General features: G+C 44.2%; 1 protein-coding gene across 4 annotated transcripts in view; it reads left to right on the forward strand.

The window, feature by feature from the left end:
- The window catches only part of arhgef10la (Rho guanine nucleotide exchange factor (GEF) 10-like a), a 125,847-nt gene extending 101,487 nt beyond the window's left edge, over positions 1-24,360 (forward strand). For all 4 annotated transcript variants that reach the window (XM_030420240.1, XM_030420242.1, XM_030420241.1 and 1 more), the window contains 6 exons: positions 4,585-4,799; positions 5,718-5,875; positions 8,166-8,308; positions 18,302-18,473; positions 22,429-22,551; positions 23,010-24,360. In XM_030420240.1, coding sequence (XP_030276100.1) covers positions 4,585-4,799; positions 5,718-5,875; positions 8,166-8,308; positions 18,302-18,473; positions 22,429-22,551; positions 23,010-23,560 — 1,362 coding nt within the window. In that variant the 3' untranslated portion in view covers positions 23,561-24,360. The remainder of the gene's footprint in view (positions 1-4,584; positions 4,800-5,717; positions 5,876-8,165; positions 8,309-18,301; positions 18,474-22,428; positions 22,552-23,009) is intronic.
- The last annotated feature ends 225 nt before the right edge of the window (positions 24,361-24,585 follow it).

Genomic DNA, 24,585 nt, shown 5'->3' on the forward strand with positions numbered 1-24,585 from the left:
CTCGTGGTAGGTAACCGCCGCGGAGTGTTTCATGATGAGTGGGGGCAAATTGTGCCGCCAGACCAGATACGGCACGTCGCAATTCCCCGGACTTGTGGGAGTTCAGTTGGATCTGGAGAGGGGAGGGCGGGATTCAGAGGAAAGGGGGGAAAAAAAAAAAGATGCAAAGAATCTGCTAGTAATCTTTAAGTTTCAATTTTTGTTCCCCCGTCCTTTTTTTTTTTTTGGAGATGGTGGGCAATTTATCAGGTAATCCTCTTTAAGCCCGAAAGGTGCCTAAATCAAGTGTAGGCGCTTCAAGACACAGAGTGCGGCTCAGAGACTCAGACTTAATTGCTTGTGTGATGCTATTCTAAAGAGGACTGGGTGCTCGCTCAGATGGGGACAAAGGAGATATCGTGGAGCTGGCATTAAGACCTCTGAGATATCAGTGTTTGACCCTGAGTTTCCCTTGCAGCACATGCTATTACAGACGACTTCAATGTCCCTGACCTTGGCCTCCCACACCATTTGGAGGAATAAAGGTAGCTCCTCCACACGCTGCGTGGTTAACTGCTACAGAATAAGTGTAGCGTAGTTACCGAACACAAGACTCAAGTGCCGCATTAGAAGGTTTGAGTCCCTCACGCCCGCATGCATTCGTGCACAATAAGCCATTAAAGGCAGCTTCTGCGGCTATCTGTAGCGGTGGAGTTCATTCATTTTTAAAGCGTATAACAGCCAGGCATGCGGCTGAGACCTCAGACCGAGTCAAGTCTCGCGTCGTTCAAGACAAATTCAAGTCACGTCTTGGGTCAAGTCTCCCCGTTCAGGGGAGGAAATCACACGGCTCACTGTAAATTGTCAAGATCAAGTCTTTCTGGTCTCTGAATGCTGACGATTCCAATAACATGGCTTCTAAACATGTTCACATCCTTTCGACTAAGGGATAAGTGCACCCAAAAATGAAAAATGATTTGTAGTTCGCAAAATGCTTCTGGAGCTTCACTGTAAACAGCTTTGCAGCATTCTCCTAAACAACTGAAGTAGATGGGGACTCAAAAAATGGCAAAACTCCTCTGGTGTAATCCGAAGCCGAGGGAGGCCACATAGATTTGTAAAGACATTGTTAGCACCCTTTTTAAGTTGATATGTCCACTGCAGCTGCTAAGCTAAAAGGGTTACCCCATCTGAAGTGGGTGCCCACGCTCGGCCACGCATCTAGGTCTACGTCTTATCCTTTAATATGCCTTAGAATCAAATCCATTACGTACGTGACCATCTGAGCCTTTCTTATTGTATTTACTTTTGTTCCAGGATCATGCCAGGTGAAAACTTTCATATCAAAAAGTCAAATCTTGAGGGAGTCGAGTCTTAAGCACGTCAAGCTGAAGTTAAGTTTCAAGTCACATTTTTGTGACATGCCTGACTTCAGTCCGAGTGATGTTTCCTTGGCAGTAATTTTCAAGAAATAGGTTTGCCTCAAAAGGAAAAAGAAAGAGCTTGGATCTGAATCTTTGGGACAGAAAATGTCAGACGTTTCACTGTGATGGAGCATTGCTCAGTAAACAATGAAAATTCACCTCTTGATTGAATTATAATTGCATTTTTGGATCTGGAGGCAGTCACAGTGGATATTTGGAATAAACTTTGGCACACGGATTGCATTTCAATGACTTGGAGATGTCTGCCTGTAGAAACCAGAGGGGCTGTTGCTCATTTACGGTAAATTCCGTATATGAGGAAGTCTTCAAAGGTATCCAGCGAAGAGGTCTCTCACTTAAAGGTCACATTTGTAGGATTGATTGCGGTGATGTCGAAGATTGCAACCAATTGGAAAAACAGCCACTGCCTCTCCGACGGGGGCTGCTAAAAATGAGAAAGGCCCTCTCTAGACCCAGTGTTTGATTTGTCCCTTCTGGGCTTCTGTATTTAACATGGCAGTTCAACATGGCACCCTTCCCTCTGCAGATAAGAAAGGCCAATCCGAAAGTAACAAAAATACAACAATTCTCAGTTTGAGGCGATAATACACTAATGATGTGATTATGATTATCAAAATGTCAGCAACCTTTTTTCATTACGAGTGGAATCAAATTCAAGAGAGTGAGTTTTCTTGGCAGCGCCGGCCGAATCTGAAATTCCGGACCGACCTCACTAACAGAACAGGGGGGCACCTTGAGTACGGAGCTCATCTGACCTTCCTCCAGCAGAGTCGGTGTTACAAACTGTACAACACAACATGTCAACAAAGCAAAAACAAACTGGTATCCGCTGGAAGAAAAATAATAGTGAAGGCCCGCGGATCCGGCAAGAATAATTAGTGGCTGAGCGTTCCCGCCCCCGGTTGGTTCTACCTCCCTGGCAGGCTTGTCAAATAAGGGATGACACTAATCATGTTAAAGTGAGATGGGCTATGGGGATTTCTGTGTGCTTTGATCAGAGTAATGACATTGTGTCTAATCAGCCTGATACCCCAGTGTTTCCCTGTTTGCCTTCACCTTCTTTGTCCCACTTTTCTAACGCTGCCGTCGCGTGTCTCCACTCAGACGCTTATTCAGGAGGGTTAGAAATTCACAGCAAATGTCAGGGACGGTGAAATTTTAAAATGCAGCCGTTTTAGAGTACATCAACAATCTGGTGACCCGTGGTTCTGGCTGCCTAATGTGGCGAATGCAATTGAGCAGAGTGTGCTATCATGACCACTCTCCCATGCTTCCTCGCCGCATCCAGAGCAATCTAATTATTGCTGGCAGAGCATTTACTGTTTGGGAAGTTTTTGTTTCTCCCGAGCTGAGCGGAGGAATCTGTCCAGGGCACGACTCCAGATATCTATTTCTCTAAATAAGTAGTGATGACTTTGTCGGGGCACTGTATTTGCACTGGATATCAGGCAGAGAGAGAGAGAGAATGAGAGAGAGAGAGAGAGAGAGAGAGGGAGGGACTGGGTGTAATTGAAAAGAGGAAGGGAATGTATTCATTGATGTGGATCGCGGTGATGGCGGTGTGTGTAGTTGTTTGTTAGGTGCTGATGGACATGTGAATCTATAAATTATAAAGGAGTCTGGGCGAGGTGAGGGGGGCCTTGCCTCCGGTACTGGTTACACAGGTTCACTTGAAGCCTTTTTTTTTTTTTTTTTTTTCCGCGCTCCTCGCTGCAAGATAAGTCCCTGTTCTTTTTTTTTTTTTTTTTTTTTTTCCCAACCCTGTGCAACAGACCATTATTTGTTCTGGCTCATTCTCGAGAGCCCACAGGATCGCTCCTGTCCAGATTCTGCACGCTGATACAAATCAAACAAATGATTGCATGCAAATAAGGGTGAGTGTGGAGGAGAAGAGCTAAAGACTATATTTAGCTCGTGTCACATTCGCACGATGCGATTCATACGGAGAATAAATCTCCCGTGTCTGCCGGCGAGCGGCCGTGCTTCTTTTTTCAAGAGGGACGTTTGTGTGTTGTCCGGACATCCACCGAGGCCTCACACAGGAGTAATGAATGAAATTGTGCTGAAAACCTACAGCGACACTTTAATTGTTTGGGAATGGAGGCAATGCCACCTTAATTGGAATTGCATCTGAGATAGGTTGGAGGGGCTCCTGCTGTCTTCGTTTACTCGGCATTGGCTTTGACGGGCTTGCATAAAGGCCGACGTGAATATGCTGCAGAGGAAATGAAGACACTCAGACTTCGGGGTGGGAAGCTTGTTACGACTGGTGAACCTTTGTTGATAGCATCTAAGGTCGGTTTCTTGTTTGTTACTGTGTTTTTTTCTTTTTAATGATTCGTGTTCTCTGCGAAAAGGAACAGACCACGAACACTGAATTGTAGAAAACTTCCAATCAATTCAAATTGAGCAACCGAAAGCTCCCCGGATTTTCAAAGTCTCTGTTCGAAAGCTTGCGTTCAAGTCTTTGTTTGCGCCAGCTTAAAAGTTCTCAGTGTGACCTTGGACACGTTAACGTCAGATGTCAGCGTAATGAATTGAAAAATTATTTCATTTCCATTTTTTTTTTTTTTTTTTTTAATCGTGAACTGACTTCTCCAATAGACAGGTCACTTGATCTGGTAAACTCATGATTAAAACCCTCCTCATTGTCAGGCAATGCGGAGTCTGTCGGAGACCTGCGAGAGCCTCTCTGTTCTTTCGGCGATGAAAAGATGGCAGCGGTTTAAGATTTGTTTGATGGTCTCGAGATGACATTGTGAATCCATTACATAGTGTGTTTAAAATTCCAAGTGATATTCCCCCCCCAAAAAGAGAGAGAGAGAGAGAGAGAGAGAGAGAGAGGGCTACAAACGACGAGGTCTGAAAGGATAATTGATTTGAACTTTTTTTTAAAAACCTAAATTGCTGACAGGTAGAGCATGTTTAACTGAAGGCACATCATCACCGGCCTCCGCAATTTGATTGAGACGCTGAACGCATTGCAGGCGCGATTTAAGGGACGCCGGCGTGGTTCTGCTCCCTGCTCTTCCTATCTTTTTTCTCGTTTCAGCAGAATAGTTTATTACCTATGGCATTACGATTCCGTCCGTTGGTGCAGCTTAACATGGGGTCTCGACCTTTTCTCAACCGTGGTTTTTTTCTTCTTCCCCCCCGACAGGTGGCTGGTGGAGGAGAAGGCTCTCAGGGGCAGATAGAGATATTTTCCCTCAACAGGCCCATGCCAAGAGCTGTAAAGAGCCTGCAGGTCGGCGCCGCTGTCCGGTGTCTGGAGTATGTGCCAGAACCCTCTCCGAGTGAAGAAGAGGATGCCGGAGGTCACAGGGCCCCCTCAGGGATCGGCGCCAACATTTGTGTCGGATCAGACGACGGGCGGTGAGAGACTGATATCACAGAAAAAGCGGAGGAGAGCTACAAACACGCCTCTGTGCTGAAATAGAATGATGTAGAATTGTGAAATTAGATTGAACACAGGTACGAACAGAATGCTCGTCCTCCCTAGTGAAATAATATCCTGTATTATCCTCTGTTACGGTCCCCTGAGAGCTCTCGCGGTATAGATTTGCTTGTCAATATTTCATCAAAGCAGGAAATCAGAGTTGATACCCTAACGCAGCATCAATACTGCTACTGCTGCAAAGATCACTGTTTCATTTTCAAATCCAATAAACCTCCTGATCCCCACTGTGTGTAACAGAGGATAGGTCTAATCTCAGTCTGCTGCCATAGTTCAGTGAATACGTTCTTTTGTTTGATTGTTTTTTTTTTTCTTCCTCCAAACTGAAAATATTCTCGTTTTTTTAGATCCAGCCTTATGTTACCGCTGTTCTGTAATTTTCATTTACGGCAGCGTTTAGTCATTGCTAGAAAAACCAGAATCATGTGTCAGCAGTTTTTTTTTTTTTTTAGTTTTTTTTTTTTTATGCTGACTCATTCCCTTGTGGTGTTCATGTCTGTCCAGGGAAATGGAAAAAAAAGAGAGAAAAACGTAGAGTAAAATAAAAAAAAAAAACAACAATTTCAGCATTTCAGCACACTCGAAGGACTGCTGTCAGCCTCTCCTCAAACGGAGGGAAAACAAACAGCGAGGTGCATTTGTCATTCTGAAGAAGACAATAAGATGCAGCAAAGTTCAGATGGCATTTCAGACATGAGAAAGATAGAGTGGCTGCATGTACACAATGCTCTGCTCCAAAGTGCACTGTTAAATCAAACTGCATGAAAACGAGGCACTCTGTCATTTCAAATGACGCTCATTTATCATGCCGGCTTGTGCTGCTTTTGTTCTTCCAGCGTCCTGGTCTACGGCAGCGTGGACACCGCGGCACAATGCCTATTGACCCTCCACAACCCAGAGGGCTGCCCTGTGCTGTGCCTCAAGCACTCCGCTCGCTTCCTGTTTGCAGGCCTGCGGAACGGAACCATGATGGTTTATGGAAGAAGTAGCAGGGGTAAGGTCCCTCCAAGGTTGCTTTGTCTCCGGACCGCTGGCTGTAGCTTCTGTTGCAGCTCTCAGTGTGAGGTCTGTCGGGTGGGAAGTGAAATGTACCATCGTCCCCCGGTGCTTTTTTTCTTTCTTTTAAATCTTGCGTTAGAAGAATGTGGCAAAACATGACAGAGGATGAAGTCGCGGCTAATTCAAAAAGGCAAAAACGTATTTGTGACGACATTCTCTAAATACTATTTTCGCAAACGTGTAGTTACAGTAAATGATTCATGTCTTTGCTATTGTGTGCGAATTCCAGCCTTTACACTGCGTTCCTACCAATTCAGTACAACCACAATTAGACAAGCAGGCTGTAATCATGTCACAATAACATAGATTTCTAATGCTGACATGAGACTAATCCAATGTCTCCTTCCATTTGACTTTTGCTGATAGAAACCTGCATGTCAGCTACTAATGAGATGTTATGTTAAATGGACTGAGACATATTTTATCGTTAATTTCTAATGGCTGTTGTTAATCAACAAAATATATCTTTCCCTACAGTGAAATGATTAGTACGAACGAGCTTTGCTGTGTTCATGCATTATACGTCTCTAAAACAGCTCTGAGGTAAACATCTTTTTTTTTTTCCCTGTTCAATATTAGCGCTAAGTGTTGTTTGAGACACGTTTTTTCCAGGAAAACACATTTTCGCAACAAGAGTATTTTGCAAGAATCAATTAATTTCTGGCTGCCTTTCAAACCGCTGCCTTCGAATCACTTTCCCTTTATGCTATACCTTCCCGTTCCCACTGATTTTCTCATCCGCCCGTAAGTATGAAAATAACACTTCGCCATGTGGTAGATGGCATGCCATGTTTAGTCAGGCGAACCCGCAAAGCCGGGGGGGACTTAACATCATCGCAGCAGTCGTATGCAGTCTTCACAGCCAGCGGGAGCACAATAGCTCTATCACCAGGCTCCTCTTACCTGGCCACAGTATGTCAGCGTGCTTGCCTTCCTCCTGTGCTCCCCTCTCCTCCCAAGCAGAAAGGATGATTAATTACACCAAGCTGCTGCATGCCGATTAAATATTACTATTCATGCTTTGTATATATATATAAAAAAATTTAAAAAAAAGGACAGGAGAAAAAGCTCTGGAGGGTGCCGGGGAATGTTTGTGGATTCGGCACATCTGTTAAAGATTTATGCCCTTGACTAGCGTGCCGCTGTCTAAAAAACAAGTCTGCAGCAGCCAGAAAATGCCAAGGCTTCAGTCGAGACTTGTATCAAAAAAGCGTATAAATGCTCCAAACACGCTGTTGCTCTGTGAGTAACGTGCTCAAGCCGTCCTCACCGAGATATGCGCATCATGTCAGCTCACGATGAAAATATCCTGCACAATGAGGCAGTCGGTTTGGTGTGACGAGCCCGGGGGGGGGGCCCGGTGGGACATTTACAAGAGTGAATTTTGAAAAGGTGGAAAAATGACCTTTATAACATGCCAAGCAATTAACCTGTGGAAGGCAGAAGGCATTGTAAAGCCATTCCGCTATGAAAGCCAGAAATAAACAACTCGAAATGTTAATTAAATGGCTGGGTGCACTCCCTTCCCTAATTTTGCTTCATTAACGCATAGCAAAGGAAATGCTTATGCAATTCACTTTATTATGTGCTTCTGTGGTAGCTGCAACGTGTGCCCCGTGATTAAAGCTCAGAGAATAAAGGTCTGCTTCATTTTCACACTGATGAAGCAAGAAGGGAGTGCAAGACAGAGAGAGAGAGAGAGAACTGATGATAAAGTAGTTGGAAAGTGGATTAAAGTGTACACCGTTTATTAGCATGTGGGAGGCAGGGATGAAAACATCGCGCCGCACAGTGTGTGACGATTCAAATGGAAGTTCACAGTCGTTATCTAGTCAACCTGTGGTACATATTCTCTCACATGGCTGTTTTTTTTTTTTTTTATTATTATTAGAGCCAAAGAGAATGAGCCTGCACTGTGAGCCTTCTTCACTGATGCTTAGTAATTGCTCAGTGGCGTTAGATAGCTTTAAGAGTACTTTTAAAGTAAACACCAGGCTAACTTGCTGCGGTACGAGTGGGAAGAATTGAATTTAATTGCCTCGCTCTATGTGCCGGCGTTCAAATCAAAGCAGGGTATGCGTTCAGAGATTATTAATGTAACTGTAGGCTTGCTGTGATAATAACCATTGATTTGAAGGGTTTTCTTATATCATTTTGATTTCTTGCTTGTAGTCTTGAGCAGTGCCTTTTTGTTCACAGTTATTTTTTTCCCCCCCTCCCACCAGATGACCTCTGGGACCCTGACTCGCGCAGATGTGTGAGCCTGGGCTCAGAACCAGTGCGGACACTGTTGGTGTTAGATGACTCAGTGTGGGCGAGCTGCGGGAACTCGGTCACAGTCATGGACATCTCCAGCCTCACCACTCAGGTGAATAACTAAGTCATTGCTGGGCACATAATGTTGCACTTTACCTTGTTTCTACTTTTCATGAAATCATCAAACGGCTACCATGTGGCAAAAATCTGAACACCACTGTGCACTATTTATCCCAGTGTTCCTTCTTAAACCTTTGTACTCTGCAATAGAAATAATCCTGCCCAGTGCTTACATTGGTATTTTTGATTATTGTCATTTCTTCTTTAAATGCGTCACAGCCCTGAAAACTACACAACCTAAGCTAAAGGGTTATGTAAGTAAATTAAAGTGAAACTCTCGCCAGAATGCAACTTAGGCTTTTTTGTGTGAATGTATATGAGTCAAACTTTTGTGCAAAAGCATAATTGGGACGAAAGAGGCACTTTTAAGATTTACCATATTTTGTTTTCGGGTCAAACTCATTTCCAATGGGAGTGCTAAGGGCACTTTAGTGATAGCATCAAAATTGCTATTTTTAAAACACTAAAACACTACTTTGCTCGTAGTATCACCAGGGTCTCTACACATGAACGCGAGCATTGAGAACATTGTTTGTGTACACAGAGTTTGCTAAAAAGAAAGTCTTTGGACCACTCACGCTAGCAGTAGCTTGTTCTCCTAGCCGCTGTCATGGCAGCTGAGAAGTAAGTGCGACGTAACATGGAGGACAGTTAAGGTGGAACTACTGTCTTCCGGCAACAACTATCCATGCGATATCTCACGTGATTTTTCCGGCTTTTGATTTTAGTATTGTTTCTCATATGAGGCTCCTTTTTCAACTTCAAGGTCAATACTGTTTTTCGCTAACGACAAAACAATGAATTATCTGTGCATTTATATGGAACTAAGCTTTAGGAGCGTTCAACCTTAACTGTCCTCCAGGTTACGTCGCATTCGGAGATTGTGAGTTGTCCAAAAATGATCCAAAAAAGGATCATGTGAACAACATTTGCTGTGGCCACTTTCAGGCGAAGTTTTTTCGCCCACAACCATTTTTTCACCATATCTCAAGTGTCGTGGTGATGTCATCATGCACAAACAGCGTGATTACGTGGAAGGTGAAAGTCTAAGCTGCCTGTTGGAAAAAGGAATGAATGCTCAAGCTATCACGGCTTCTATTTTAAACCCATTTAAACAGGACTGTGTAAATAACAGTCTTCTGTGGCCGGCATCTGGCTGCCCGCGGGAGGTCCGTTTATTTAATGGGGGATGGATGTAGAATAAATAAGCAAAACTTGAGGTCAGGGTTTTTACACAGATAGTTCATAGATAGATGTTGTTGCTCCACCAATTCAAGACACTGTAGCGCAGAAAGAGTGAAGTGCACTATTGAGATGTTCTAACCTTATATATGCTTTTTGGATTATAATAATGGTGGATAGTCGCCCTTTTCAGCATCTTTATCCTCAAGGCTGACAGGGACAAATGTAGTTTGATTGTGTATGAATATGAATATTGCTTATCCAGTCTAATAACAACCCTTTGTTATGTTTACTGTCTGTTTATTTGGATTTTTGCATGGTTTGGATTCTTTGTCTCTACACTAGATTATGGGAGATGTTTGTTTTCTGTTTGTGTACCTAGTTTTTTTTTTTTTTTTTTTTTTTTTCAAAGAAAAGATAGTTGTTTATGTGGTCATGTCATGATTGTATGGCAAATGGCATTCATTGCGAAATGTCATGTTACAAAATATTACATCCAAGCATCCATCCATCCATTTTCTGGGTCAGGGCAGCAGACAAAGAAAAAGGAAGCAATTTTGAAGTCCCCAGACTGGACACTCTGATCCTCGTGGCTGAGCCTTGAGATCCTATCTACGAAGATCATAAACAGACTGTGACAAGGGACAACCCCGGCAGAGCCCAACACCCGTAAAACGTTTTTGATATCCTGCCGAGAACACTGTTTCACTCTGGTTATATAAGGACTGCATGGCCTGCAGCAAGGGCTTGAGTACCTCATACTACTACTGTACCCCCCACATTTGCCTATGTAGCCCCTGGGCCCTTGGGTGACATAAGCAAACAAAACACATGTAGACTTGACGGGCATAAACTCCTTTGACTCCTACAATAACTCTGCATGGAGAAAGAGCTGGTTCGCTGTTCCATGACCCGGATGGAATCTGCATTGCTTTTCCAGAGAGGCTTAAAACTGTCCCCTACTTCTACAGCCTTGAAAAGCTTGTCACCCACGTCTGGCGCCTTGCCTCCGAGGAGCATCTTAACTACCATGGAGACCTCTGTCCAAGGTTATGGGTACGGTTTCGTCTTCAAACTCTGCCTCCTCCTCAGACGACATGTTGGGAGTTCCTCAGAGTGCCCTTTCCACTGTTCAGTTCCTCCCATGCTGAACAGAGCCTTAGTCAACCCAGCTTTCCCTGTATGACTCACTCGTTTGCCAGAACTTCCTTGAGGCCAAACGGAAGTCTTTCCCCATGGCTTCACTGAACTCCGGGTTTTTGCTTCGGTGACCACTGACAACTCCTAGCAGCCACATCCACAATGGAGGCTTTCGAACATGGCACTATTGGATTCCATGTCCTCGACCTCTCTGGAGGGGAGTGTTAAAGACCTCGTGGACATGGAAGTCAGCCATACATTCCCAGTTCCCCCTCACTGCACGTCTGGCTTTACAAGGCAATGCCGTCAGTCCTCCCTGCCATCTGAACCGACAGCTCTGCTCCTCTCTCCGCCAGAGTGTCCAAGACATGCAGCCACCGATGTGACGATCATGAGCCTTTGGCCTAAAGTGTTCCGTTACCAAGTACAATTATGAATCACTCTACGCACGATCACGGTGTTTGCTATAACCAATCCATGACAATGCACCTTACCACAATACCTTTCCTTGCTTAGCAACTCCATGAAGGTCTGTCAGGCTTTGGCTCCGAGAGAGGGCCTCAGTTTTCAGAGATAATACAGCGTAGGTTAACTACAATGTCCTTACCTTTAAATAGTTGTTATAGAGCAAGCAATTCTCGAATGACTCTCAGTTGTGCACACACCTCAAGCCATACCAAGGCCTAACAGCCACCTTTAATTTAATCAAGCCTGAACCAATATCACAGTGTGTAGTCCTGCATGACCCAAAGTTTAAAACCACTCATTATTGCTTAACCATTATTAAAGCTCAGCAGATGAAAGGATCCACATCAGATAACATTCACGATTAGATACCAGCCAACTTAATAGGGCAGATTTCTTTCATCAATATCCATGAACTATTCCCTGAGAAATTAACAAAAATAAAGTGAGAAAAAGTTCTCGGTCCGTACCTCAAGTTACTGGGTTCTTGTTCTAGGCCGAGACACATCCTCCATCCAAGTTGTGTGTGAATCTGTTCGGTAGTTTTTGTGTAATCATGCTGACAAACCAACAAACAAACAAACTGACACGGCTGAAAACATGACCTCCTTGGCGGAGGTAATAATGCAATTCAAAAGATCTTGTTTGAAAGGATTGTATGACCCGTTAAAGAATGAGCCTCAAGGATGTTGGTTTTGTTATGTGTCACTACTTGCAAGGTGAACTCCACCCACCTCGCCAGCTGAAATTTATTTTCAGTATTCACTAAAACATGGTTGGAAAACCAAAATGGATGGCTTCATAAGTGAAAGTGCTCGACAAGGTGATTTTTTTTTTTATTTCTTCTGTTGCTTTTTGCAGCATTTGAGGAAATGTTCCTCTCCTTTCAATTTCTGAAAAGATTTATGCACACAGCCTTAGAGAGCCGGCTTTCTAATCTGTGATGTCATCAAGATTTACTGCCTGGAGCTGCTGCGCGGACAACGAATCAAAGCCTGTGTAGTCACACAATATTTGTTGGAGCTCTCCCACACAAATAAGCTTCATTTTGCCGTAGCGCTCTGAGTTATGGTACAGGAATTTTCACTGTTATCTCCATGAAAATCATCCTGGGTGTCGTCTCTGTCACGCTCTCCATTTTTTTGTGTCCTCATCCTCCAAGGTGTTCATCTATACAGTGAGTCATTAGAGGTGTACGGGGGGGGCACTTCTCCGGCTGTGGTAGACAATAATGAATGACACAAAACAAACTCTTCTGGGTAATGTTAATATGGTATTCAGATGCCGAACTGCACACCATTACCATTTAATTATAGCTCCCAGATGGGAGTGTGCGTCGCTGTGTAAATGGGTAGAGGGGTTTGTTTTTGTAGAAAAGGAGCATGTGTGCGAGGCAGTCCTTCCCTGGATGCATAAAAGTTGGTGACATATAAAAATACGATTCTGAATTCTGAACAGCCGCACAAACTTAAAACACCAACGATAAACAAAATGCACGTGACATCGCCCAAATTGTATAAATTTGTTTTTCGTTTTCACAGTAAATGAGCTCCGTTTATAGAAAGACCTGAATTTAAGAAAGTCTAAACTCTTTATTTAAGCACTTATTCCATTTGCAATTACAAATGCTTTGGTTGACCTCGTGTTAAATATGATATGAATATAAACATGCACAGTAGCCCAAAAAACCCCCAAAAAACAAACTTAAATCAAGTACAAATTGAATATGCACATGCATTTACATTTTCTGCTCTTAAAAGTTTTAGCAAATTAAAAGCGGCAGCTGACAAATCTGGACGATCAATACAGAGACAGCTGCTTATTGAGTCTGCCTCAAGACCCTCATAATCAGGTGCGAGCTGAGCCAGGGATGTCTCCTTTTATTCCTTCACCTATTTTCCATTGCCCGTTCCTCTGGAGATGCAAGCTTAATCAGCTGAATGGCCACGCAGCGGAGGCACAGTTCTGGTTCACTGTATCTCCCACAGAGCTTAACAGGTCAGCTCTGGTTACTTCTTCGCTAACCTTGTCTTCCTCGCTAATGTGTACTCAAGAGGGCTGACTTCACAGGGGCTGTGATGCATATCTGGGATCTGAAGAAGCAGAGCTTGGCACCTGTAGCATGAAATATGACTTGGAGCAGAGACGGAGGGCCAGGGACTGTTATTCACTTCACTTCTTTCCGTTGTTTTCCCCAGCGGATGTTGCCGAATTTGCTGCACTTTTAAATCATTTATCCGTAAGTCTGCTGGACACTGTAGCCTGTCTCGTTTGACACCGGTCATCCTTGCACCCTACTGCTCGGTTGGGTCTCTTTTTAAATGTTCACGGTCGGTGACTTACTGACAGAGCATTATTTGAATACAACCTTTTCACACCATTTTTGTGTAAACATGGCTGTGCACTTAGTCCAGGGCTAGAAATCCTCTCCGACAGAAACCCAAAGGATCTTCGACACTTAAAAACGGCGTGTATGCTCTCAGCTTTGTACAGTTTGATTATTTACACCCCACCCCCGGGGGGATACATTAAAAAAAGTGCTCAGCAATAGAACAGCTACAAGGGAAGAGAGAGACAAATATGGCTGAAGGAATTTTTTGGAAAGTCTGAGGATTTAGAAAGCTACATGCGTCATCATCGATGATATGTTTCATATTTACATTTTTATATTACCACAGAGGTTTAAGCAAAGAAAATAACTTAGATTCAAGATCGAGATGAGAGATTACAGTAACAATAGCAGCTGTAACTGTTTTACTCAGGACCAAAGTGGCGGAGCTATTAGTTTGGCTAGAAAAGTAGCTCTGAGGTCCCGTCTCATAGAATGGCTGCATGCATTATCATTTTCGGTATAGCGTAAAAAAAAAGAAAAAAAAAAAAGAAGCACCCTGGCCTTTTTGTATTCTTCGGCACAGGAAAGCCCAGCGATGGTCTTTTAAAATAGTGTCTGGGGCGAGACTTGAAAACAGCTAATTCTTTGCCAAAGAAAAGATAAGGTCTTTTCTCTTCACGCAGCTCGGAGGTTGTTTTTTTTTCACACAGTTTCTGGTCTTCTCTGAAAATGGTAACACCCAGATAGACGGAGGACGGGAAACCTTTGAATGAAGCTCTAGCGAACATTCAGACAGGAGGGCTGCTCTTTCACATGCCCGGTCTTTGTTTTTGGTTTCTGATACCATCCTTTCATTTACTCCTCTCACACACGCTCACTCTTAACGGCCCGTCATTATCTGGGGCTGTCAATTGTTATCAGCTGCCCACATCAGCTCGGCACATCTATCCAGCAGCACAGCAACACGGCCTCACTGCTTCATCTCGCTCCTGTCTTTTTCAATATGACTGTCTCCCTGCCTGTTGTTCATTCTTTTGTCGTCGGTCCAATGGGCAGTCGTACACCAACGGGCTTATGCCAGTGAGTCAGACGAGGTGAGGCAAGTCAGCTAGGCCCGGTGGCCAAAGAAGGCACTGCAACACGACTCACCCCAAAAATCCAAAACCCAAAGAGCAAGTTCCTCGTCTGTCACTCCTTTTATGTCCTGAGCTCTCCTCCCCGTTTACAGCAAACACGTGTTCAGCGGCGTCCCCATTAAAGAGTGAACCACTGTCTGACGTGTGACGCCCTGCAAAAATCAGTGCAAATCAACTTCAAACAAAAGATTCTCTGGATACATCGGTAAAATTATTTAAAAAAATGAAAAAAACCCGTTCACATTCCCACCAGGCCAGCACAGAGGGGCTCAGTAGCAGCGGGGGTCGCGGCACACACTGGAAATTTGAAACAACTTAATTGGGGAGAAAATTAGGAAAACCTCAGTCGGCCAAATTAAATTTCAGATAATCACACAGTAGGGGATGATTTGACTCTGATGATAATACAGTTCGTACTTTGTTTGATTACTACACAAATGTCATTTTGTTTCAAACCTGCTAACGTCTGCGTCGTGATTTCAGACAGTTCTCAGTTTTGTTTTTTTTTCGCGTTTTCTTAAGGGCCAATCTCGGCCGGTATTTCAGAAACCCACAAACCTCAGCACTTCGTAGAGGTGACTCTCTCCCGTGTAACCAACCCTTAACAAAGTAGGACATGCCTGGACATACGGGCTTTGATCAATACTGACTGGCAGGCCTTGTTCCTTCCTCGTCCCATTACTGTTCCTTTTTCTACCTGCTTTCTCCCATCACTCACATGTCCGCTCGACTCCCCCGCCATAGCTCAGAGTGATATGTGGAGTTAGTGCTCAGCAAAGGACAAAGACACCTTGTCACCTAGTGTAATGAAGGACTAATGAGCTGTTCAGACCAGCTGTAGTGTTTGTGGCTCAAGCTCGGCTGTTATTTCCCACCGCTGGTGGAGTGCTATAGGAGGGATGTTGCTGTTAGTGTGACTCTGCCGATTTGAGTGGAAAGGGCACATTACTACTGTCAAGCTTCACTGACCGCCGCATCTCTGTAAGCAAGGCTGGATTCAGCAGACTAATGCCTGGCTGCAGGTTGGAGGCAACAGTTGCGGCTCTTACTTATCCTGTATTTGACACGGTGCAATGGGCCATCAACCTGTCTGGTCTTTATTCCGTGACAAAGTATTGTGAGTAAACTTCAATTATTGGCTTAAAATGTGAATTGATATTTGTGTAAATGTGTGATTGTCTCACAAGTGTTAAATCGATGATTTAATCACATTTTCAGGCAGTTCTTTGGGTTCCCCGTGTGTCCCTGCTGAGGCTATTGAATACATGTTGTTTCCCAGAATGCCTTCCAGGTGGTTTTGAACATATGGTAAGCAAGATGGCGTCCAGCAATTACAGCGTGTCAGCCATCGATTAGCTGGACGTCCCTTTTAGAGCCGCCACGCCTGATAATGATTTATGCGATAATTATTCGACACACACGCACGCACACACACACACACACACACACCGCAGTGGGGCTGTGTTTTTGTCTTTTTGCAAACCTGTCGACTCATTTGAATTGCAACGGGTTATTGAAGGTGAAATGTGCCTTTTTATTATGGATATCAATTTTTTCTTTTTTTCTTTTTTTTTTGATGGTTGCACTTGAAAAACCAAGAGATGCACTGCGTATCCCTTCCCAAGCAGAGCAGGCACCCACTGCTGAGGAGTCAATTAAAAGAAGAAAAAAAAAAAACACATCAAAGTCTTCTTTTTCTTCTTCCATAATTTCAAACAAAGGAGGACCCACTGGCAAGGGCACATAAACAGGTGGTAATCCCTGTCCGCCGGTGCACTCTGGGTTGGGATGGGTGGGGGTGCGTGCTCATCTTCAGTCAGTCGCTCACACTGACTAATTGCCTGGCCTCATGCAGCTCATGCATTGACAGCGATACGAGTTCCAAGATGATGCCCAAACCAACCCTTGTCACGCCTCGGACCGCGGGGGCTGCATGTGTTGCTATGATAAGGCTCATTGCATTTATTTCGAGCTACTCATTAAGACTGTGTGCCTAAAACTCTCTTTTCCCATTGTGCTCTTAAAAAGATACAAGCCAGGGGAATGATGCAAAAATATGCCCCGTGTGTCAGGGACTCTGCAAATGACAAAATTAGGAGCCACACTTAGAGTTTATTTACAGAAAAAAAAGCAAGTTGTTGAGCAGCAACCGGATGTAAGGTTCAGGGAGGGGGGGGCTCCGACTGAGTGCTTCGTGTCACGGTTACATCATGACAGTGGTCTTGTATTGTTTCGATCTAACGAGCACTCTAGTAAATCAGCTTTGAAATGAACGCCACAATAATTGGCGTACCAGTTAAAAGCGTTCTCATTATCAAAGTGTGCTATGATGAAGTCAGCACAGTCAAGACTTCTCTTTGTTGCTTTCATTTGTGTGTTTAACATTTATCACGTCAAAGCAAGAAATGTCCTTCTCTCCCTCGTTCTTGTACATTGTCGTTTGTGGACTCTGTTGTTAGCAAAATAATTAACGAGTGTCCAAAGAATGAAGGAGAAGTGCAAATCAGTTGTGATGTTGCTCAACTCCGCACGGGTTTAAAAGAGGCATTCTCCGCCACTTGGAAAAGATGGACCTTGCTCGCTGTGGTATTCCTATTTGCTCAGAAAGCAGAGAACTTGAATGCACTGCGCCACATCGGACCAATGAACAGTCCCACTGACTGGTGACGCGAAGAGTCAGCCATTGTTTGTCTTTTGCTTGTCGTCCGTTTTGAATCAGGAAGCGGTAAGGCGGCCAGCTGGAAACAAACAAAATGTTTAACATCGAAACGACACACTGAAATGTGTTTCTGAAAACACTTTATGAGAAATACGTAGATCATGAACCAGAAGGTGGATCATCTTTGAGCAGCACTTAATCAGAGTTTTGTCAGGAACAGGAAAAATATGGCGCCCACTTCCAGTTCACAAACTCTCGCTGTTAAAGCTAAACATGATGCTAGAATCTCTTCCTGAAAACATTTACGGCGAGAAAACAGGCAGTTTTGTAACAGAATCTTAATTTATAGTTTATCAGAACTGCCCAGTTTAGATGTTCAAGAAGCTCCTCAGTCGATCCAAGACTCTAGTCTTTGTGCACGTGGATGCGGAACAATCTATAGTTGATACAAAAAGCCTCAAATCTGACTGTGTTTTGCGTCATTTGGTAGATTTTTGCGTGCTGAAATGTTAACGATTGTTCATTTGCCTGTTGTTATGACCCTGGCTGAGGGGAAGCAACTTGAAGAAAATGTACACTGTTACAAAGGAAATTTCAGAAACAAATATTGAACAAAGTGGTGCGGGAAGACTGGTAGTGTTCAGTACAGCTGAGAGAGAGCGGTGTGGAAGATGGAGGAAGGGCTTTTTGTCGGTGAATCAGGCGCCACTGATTGGATGGGAGGAGTTAATTGATTGGGGCCTCGTGAAGCAGAACACAGGCCAATCATACGAAAATGACAGAAGTCGTAACAATAACTAACTACGTTGTGATACAAAGCTGGTTGAAAAGTTGCTGTTAAAATGATAAGGACCAGAACAATTTCTGAAAACCTGCACTGAGGCTACAGTGTTAGAAATTCATAGACTATATGGAGGAAAATCCCTCTAAAATGTCTCTTTGGTTTTAAAGACCGGACTAAGATTCCAGGGAGATCTAACTATAATGTGCTTTGTCTGACGGTGTGGGTGATTGCGTTTTCTCCACATGTTGCCTTGACTCACAACAGTACCATTCTTGTCCCCATTGCAGAAGTTTGAAGTCCATCCAGACCCGATGGTCAGCGTGGCGCACATGGCGCGCGCCGGTGGAGGCGTGTGGATGGCGTTCTCCGAGGGCTCCTCCATTCGTCTCTTCCATACCGAAACGCTGGAGCTCCTGCAGGAAATCAACATCTCAACACGCTCGACGCTGCTGAACACCGGTACGCGCTCACCGCACGTCACACTAGGCCATCACCTTCACATGCAGAGGTCAAGCTGGAACTGAAACTAACAAACATACAGCTGCTTAGCTTAGCTTAGCTGTGACGTTCCATTTGTACTCGTCCCATTTTCATCTTTCTTCTACTCGAGCAAGCAGATGGCATTAGTTTGACACTGTCGACGCTCTCCTCCCCGCAATCGGATTCTTGTCTTGTTCAAGTTGCTCCTCGGGTCTTGCACTCCGGGGGCTGACCTGAATAAGTACCCATCTCAGGCCTTCACAAAGCCGTAATGGAGCTATGGGTTGAAAGATGGGGATTAATAAAGAAAAAAAAAAAAAAGAAAGAAATAAAGTCGATGAGGAGTAGTAAAGTGGCAGCCTTAAAGATTTTCATACAGAGGGTTCCCATGGAAACGCTCTTGTCTGTCTCAAAGCGTCCGTGCTTCCCCGTGGCATCGCGCCCGTTCTACCTCTTTTCCTCTACACCTACCTCCCCTACTTTTACTCCCTTCTGAGTTAATATTTTCCTTCATTCTTGTCCCACTTTCTCCCCCTCGCGCTGTGTTTCATCTCATCCGCTCTGCTTTAAAATCCTCTCACCCCCCGTTTCACTCCTCGCTGCAGTCCGTTTAGGATGCCACAGATAGCCCATTACTTCCTGTGTGCCTTCTTTCATGATGGATGAAATATTTATCAGCCGGTGTGGGTGTTTTTTTCGCTTTTTATTTTTTTCTTATGTGAAGAACTATGGTAAACAAATTAGATAGCAATGAAGCATACCTAAAGCTGTCTCGTGGTGATATCCACAGTTTGTGTGACTTAGTGCCAGCTTGGCTCAAACATGTTTCAGGCTGTCACATGTGGGCCATTAGCTCATTCAGCACATGTGGAGATCATTTTGAGCTTCGCAAGTGGTATGAATCCATCTGGATTTGGAAAGTGTTCGTTGAGTCACACCAGCCTGTGATTGATGTATTTAGAGCAATATTCAAATAGTAATAAAAAAAAAAAAAAAAAAAAAGGTTTTCTCTTGTGGGATAGAAAGAAACAAGGAAAAAGAAAGAAAGAGCGAGGGATAAAAGCACAAAATGTGCTTCAGAAACCAAACTTTTTTCTTCGATCAGAGTTCCTGTTTTTTTCCTTGTTTGAGAGTAGGATTTAATGGGAACAGACTCCTATGGCCATAGTATCAGGGGGGGAATCCGGTGACCCAGAGGTCATTTTCACCCAGCGCCGGTGCTTCCGCTTGAAATATGCAGCACATTGGATGGAGCGCGGCAGCCTCGAGGCACGGCCCTGGGGGAAGTTAGAGGGTGAAAAGAAACAGAGTTGATCGGCTCATGTCTTCAGGGTCCACGGAAGGAAGAGGATCTTTGACTTAAGTTGTGATTTGTTGAGCTCACAAGAGAAAAGAGGATTCCCCAGACGCTCTACAACCAAAGATACTGCACATGAAATGCTGATAGTTCCTCTCCATCAATGGGGTCTCTGCTCCCCTAGGTTTCTCCTTGACTTATGCTAGGACATACAGTAATGATATACCCCCTAATCCTTTCCCCTTAATGTGATTTATACTCAACAGGGAATTCCGGTTGCGGTAAACAACAGAGAAGTTTCACAGGCAGAGGAAACTGCTGATCTCTCCTCCACTAATGCCTTTAATAGTTCTATCCTTGGGGTGAAAAAACAATATACCAAAATAAAGTCCTCAGTGACATATCGTGGGGAAACATTTATCTTTGGAGACATCTCCCTTTTTTTTTTAAAGGCAAACACCGGCTCCGCGCGATAAACCCACTTCCCACTGCAGAGTGTGTGCATTGCTGCAAAAAACGGAGGTGCAAGATTGCTCGAGGTTAAGCTATACCTTCTTAATCTCGAGTGCCTTTGTCATTATCCCCCTTTATCACTGTTCTTAAAGACAATGCCTGGGCCAACATCTCGCGACTGACTTCAGGTTTCATGGTAGCCTGCGAGTGGGTGTTCAGGAGTGTCTCTCTCTTTCACTTAGGCTCTCTAACCAAAGTACAAATAGACTCTGAGGCAATGTGAGCAGGTGGCAGACAGTTTCCAGATAAAGGCCATTTTTTTTTTTTTTGCCCGAGCCTAACTCACTGCCGCAGCCCTCCAAGGTCTCCGCCTACAGGCTGCTGCTCTCTGTTTGCTCAGTTTCCTCATCAATGCGCCGCGGCATATTTCTTACATGGGATGATTCATCTCCGCGCAATAAAAAAACCAAACAAACTAATCAATGGCACTGTCGGGCCACTCGGGCAAATCATCCGAGCACGACGCAGAACAAACACGTAAATACAGCTACACATGTAAATCGGCGCTGGTGCTGGTGTAATTCAATTATCATCGCCATGGATATTATGGTAAATTGTTCCATAGATAACTAGGCCACAACGGGAGCCAAGAGCTGAGGGACCACAGAAGGAAAATGCAAAAATAAATCCACAACAAACGATGTTCTTCACCCCTTTGTTAAGTGGAAACAAAGGGTGCGCATGTATAATAAGAGCGTGCAATTATTCCTTCTCTGATGCAGTGCTACAGGAGCAGCACTGCAATGAAGAACCTCAAAACTGAAAACATGTGTTGACTCTTGCATCGTGCTCCATTACTGTACGTTTAAAAGTTACCTTTATGCGGAGATAATCGCTGCTTAATGTCGCCCTCGGGGTTAACAACCAACGTATAACAGGGAACAACAATAACGACCCGAACCAGCTCGCGACATCTCATCAGATCTGATTAGCTACAGACAAGTCAGTGAACGCAGCGTTGCTTTCGTCTGCATGTTATTCACAGCCTTTTGGTCATTTTGATATTTTCTGAAGACGGAATATATCAAAATATGTTAATATGATTATGTAAGTAATATATCTGACTTTGATTGTTTGAATAACAAGTCATTGTCAAAGCCTCTGCTGCTTACAGCCACTTACAGCAGTGCTTTGTCTGGAAGATGATCATAGACTGACCGATGTTCAGCTGCAGGGCTGCGTGATATGGCCCTAAACTAATATTGTGAGGTAGAAGCTACGTATGTTACAATAAAAACTATATCTTGATATTTTGCAGTCTCCTCAAAAGCCCCTTGATATTTAGTGTTCACTTAGGACACTAAACTAGAACACATGAAGGAATACCGAGGCCGCACTTTGCTCTGCTGTCACAGTTGCAGTGAAAATAACAGAAGGGTCTGGAAATCAGAAAGAGCCTTTACATGCCCACACACGCCTGTGATTGAAACGTCTCCGTGGGTGCACACTGAGCATGGCCTTGCTTATTTGTAAGGATTATGGAGTCTGCACTTAAAGTACCTTTTAGGATGTTTGTCTTTTTACCAATAAAAGAGAACTTCCCCGCATATCAGCGCGGCTTTCTGTGCAGCAGGAGGTGAAAACTCTGACGCTCGATATTTCAAACCCACTCAGATCTCAAACAGGGACGTAAGATATCAAGCTCACAGTCTTGTTACCTACTTTGTGCTTTTATGAGAGTTTTTCTTTCAACTGGGTCAGATGCGAGTAGACAAATCCAATTTCTCTTAATCTTATGTAACCCAGAGCCCTAGGTGGCTGTGCTGTGCGTGTGTTAAGCTTGTCATGTACAGATTGATCACAGAGCTTAAACTTTACCTCAAGCTAACACTGATAACCAACAATGAAAGAAGCTTTTTTCATCATGCTAGGACTGAACTCTTCATTTAGTGCGGCCATTTTGGAAAAAAAAAAACACAACTCTGGTAATAATAAAATCAATGGAGATTCATAATTCACTGTCCGAGAGACAGACCACCCAGCTGTTACCATTTTGTTAACACTCAGTTATCTACGATTCTTCAAAATGGCCCCATAATCTGTTATAGTTTCGAGCTATCTGTCTTTCTGTAGGTGGCGAAGAAAACTCAATTCAGTTGCCTGACATTGTTTTCTATATTGCAGGTCAGAAGAGCATACGAGTCACGAGTCTCCTGATTTGCCAGGGACTGTTATGGGTGGGCACAGCCCAAGGCTTAATTATCACTCTTCCCGTCCCCAAACTGGAGGGCATCCCCAAAATAACAGGTATGGATCAGAGGGAGGCGGCTGACTGTGATTGAGCAGCCTCTCGAGAGGTCAAAAGAGAAGCGGCGAGGTTTTTTCTGATGTTGGAAAATTACTCTGCACTGCCTATTATTGAGGTCACACTCCACATTTTTCTTGCTCCGGAAATCGGCGCAGATATAACAGGAAGGAAAAACACAAATCATATATATATATATATATATTGGAAGACAGTTTATTTAATACTGCGTACCCACAAAACAAACTACAGTCAAGAGTGTGACTGGTTAAGCAGCAGAAGTATGATAAATGAATATAGTTAATATAGTATACTATTTGACACACAGTATGATCCCGGGTTGTTGAGTTCAAGTCATTTTCTTTACATAATAAGTGATGCAACCTCAGCCCAGTGTAGGAGCAGTGTTTATCATCTCTCTGGATGACACTTAAACATTGCGTCTGCCGTTCTCCTGCAGGAAAGGGAATGGTCTCTCTGAATGCACACTGTGGGCCTGTGGACTTCCTGGTAGCCACCACCAGCACTCTGTCCCCTGAGCTGCTGAAGAGGGATTCTGTGGTGGACGGCCCAGACTCGGCTTGTGGAGGCGAGGACCGCAGCGACACCTCCTCTCAGGAATCCCTGCAACAGTCCGGCTCCTACCACAGCGAGGGCAGAGGCAAAGGACGCGGCGTCCTGCTGCAGTACAAGCTGCGCTCCACGTCAGGACTACCTGGACGGCCGTTAACGGCGCTGGCCGACGAGGCGTCGGACTCCTCCCTGGAGTCTTTGGAGCACAGTGTGGAAGATGGATCTATCTATGAGCTGAGCGATGACCCAGAAATGTGGGTTCGGGGACGTCCTTGTGAGAGGGACGGGGGACGCAGGGACAGAGTGATCTCTGCAGCGGTTATCTCTGGAGGCAAGGGCTTCCGTAGACTGAAGGAGGGAGCAGCAGTAGGTACGAGGACAAGTGGGGAGGGTTTAGAGAATATTCTAATGGTATGGCAGCTCCCGCTCACAGTGTGACATGGAAAATATACGGCAAGGTGGTGTGTATTTATAGATGTCTCCCCATCTTAGCCTTGAACCACTTGTTCCATAAATCCAAGGCATTTAAATATCTGATGAGAGGGTGTTACAGAGCTTATGATTTAGCCTGTGGAATGAGGAGGCTAAGACACGCTGTTTATTCGAGGTACTGTCATCCCATAGGTCGCTTTGAATGTTCAGGATTGTGCATCATCATCTTCCCCGCAGTGGCATCAGCTGCCACAGATTAGTTCCGTGTGATTGTTTTGAACTGGTTCCTCTTACTGCCTTAGTTAAGATTGATATGCCTCAATTTAACCTCATCGCTGCTGCGTGCGCTCTGCTACATTTATTTCCTGCGAGGGACTTCTGTGTGAGCACCCATGGACAGCACGCCTTTAAGAGGCAGCTTTTGTTGAATCTGCCATGCTCTGCAGCGTTCGAAATGGACATCTTTTATCTGATCCTGTGGGAAAGATCCCATCTGTTTAGAGCTCAAAGCCGGGGACTTCCACCGCATCACAAAGCACATTAGCATCACTTTATTAGCTCCGCCAGCTTTTCTGTCATCCCTTACAATGTGAATGTACCATACCTTCTATTGTGTCTATAAATTGAATCTGTGCTCTCGTTAAAAGAGGGAGAACTTCATTTTTTTTCCTGTTTTGCTGCAGCTGTTGCAAAAACGATTCTTTTTTTTTTTTTGGGTTCCAGGAAAAAAAAAAAAAAGGAGTCGCTTCCCAGAGCTCAGCATGACTTTGTTGAGGAGGGTCATGTTTGCACAGACTGGCTGGGGGGAAAAAAAACAACAAAAAAAAACCGTTTGAGACTCGAAGATGTTATCGTGCTACATCATACAATCTATATTTGCACTGTAGAAATCCTATAATTATTACAGGTTTATTTGAGGAGGCGGAACTTCTCGGTGCCACATTTGAAAGTATTATCTCGCCCGAGCGCTGTAAATGCCAGGTATCTATTTCATTATCAACTTTCATCTACCAGCTAGATAAAAAAGAAAT

The sequence above is a fragment of the Sparus aurata genome, chromosome 6 (assembly GCF_900880675.1).
Source record: "Sparus aurata chromosome 6, fSpaAur1.1, whole genome shotgun sequence".
Lineage (NCBI taxonomy): Eukaryota > Metazoa > Chordata > Actinopteri > Spariformes > Sparidae > Sparus > Sparus aurata.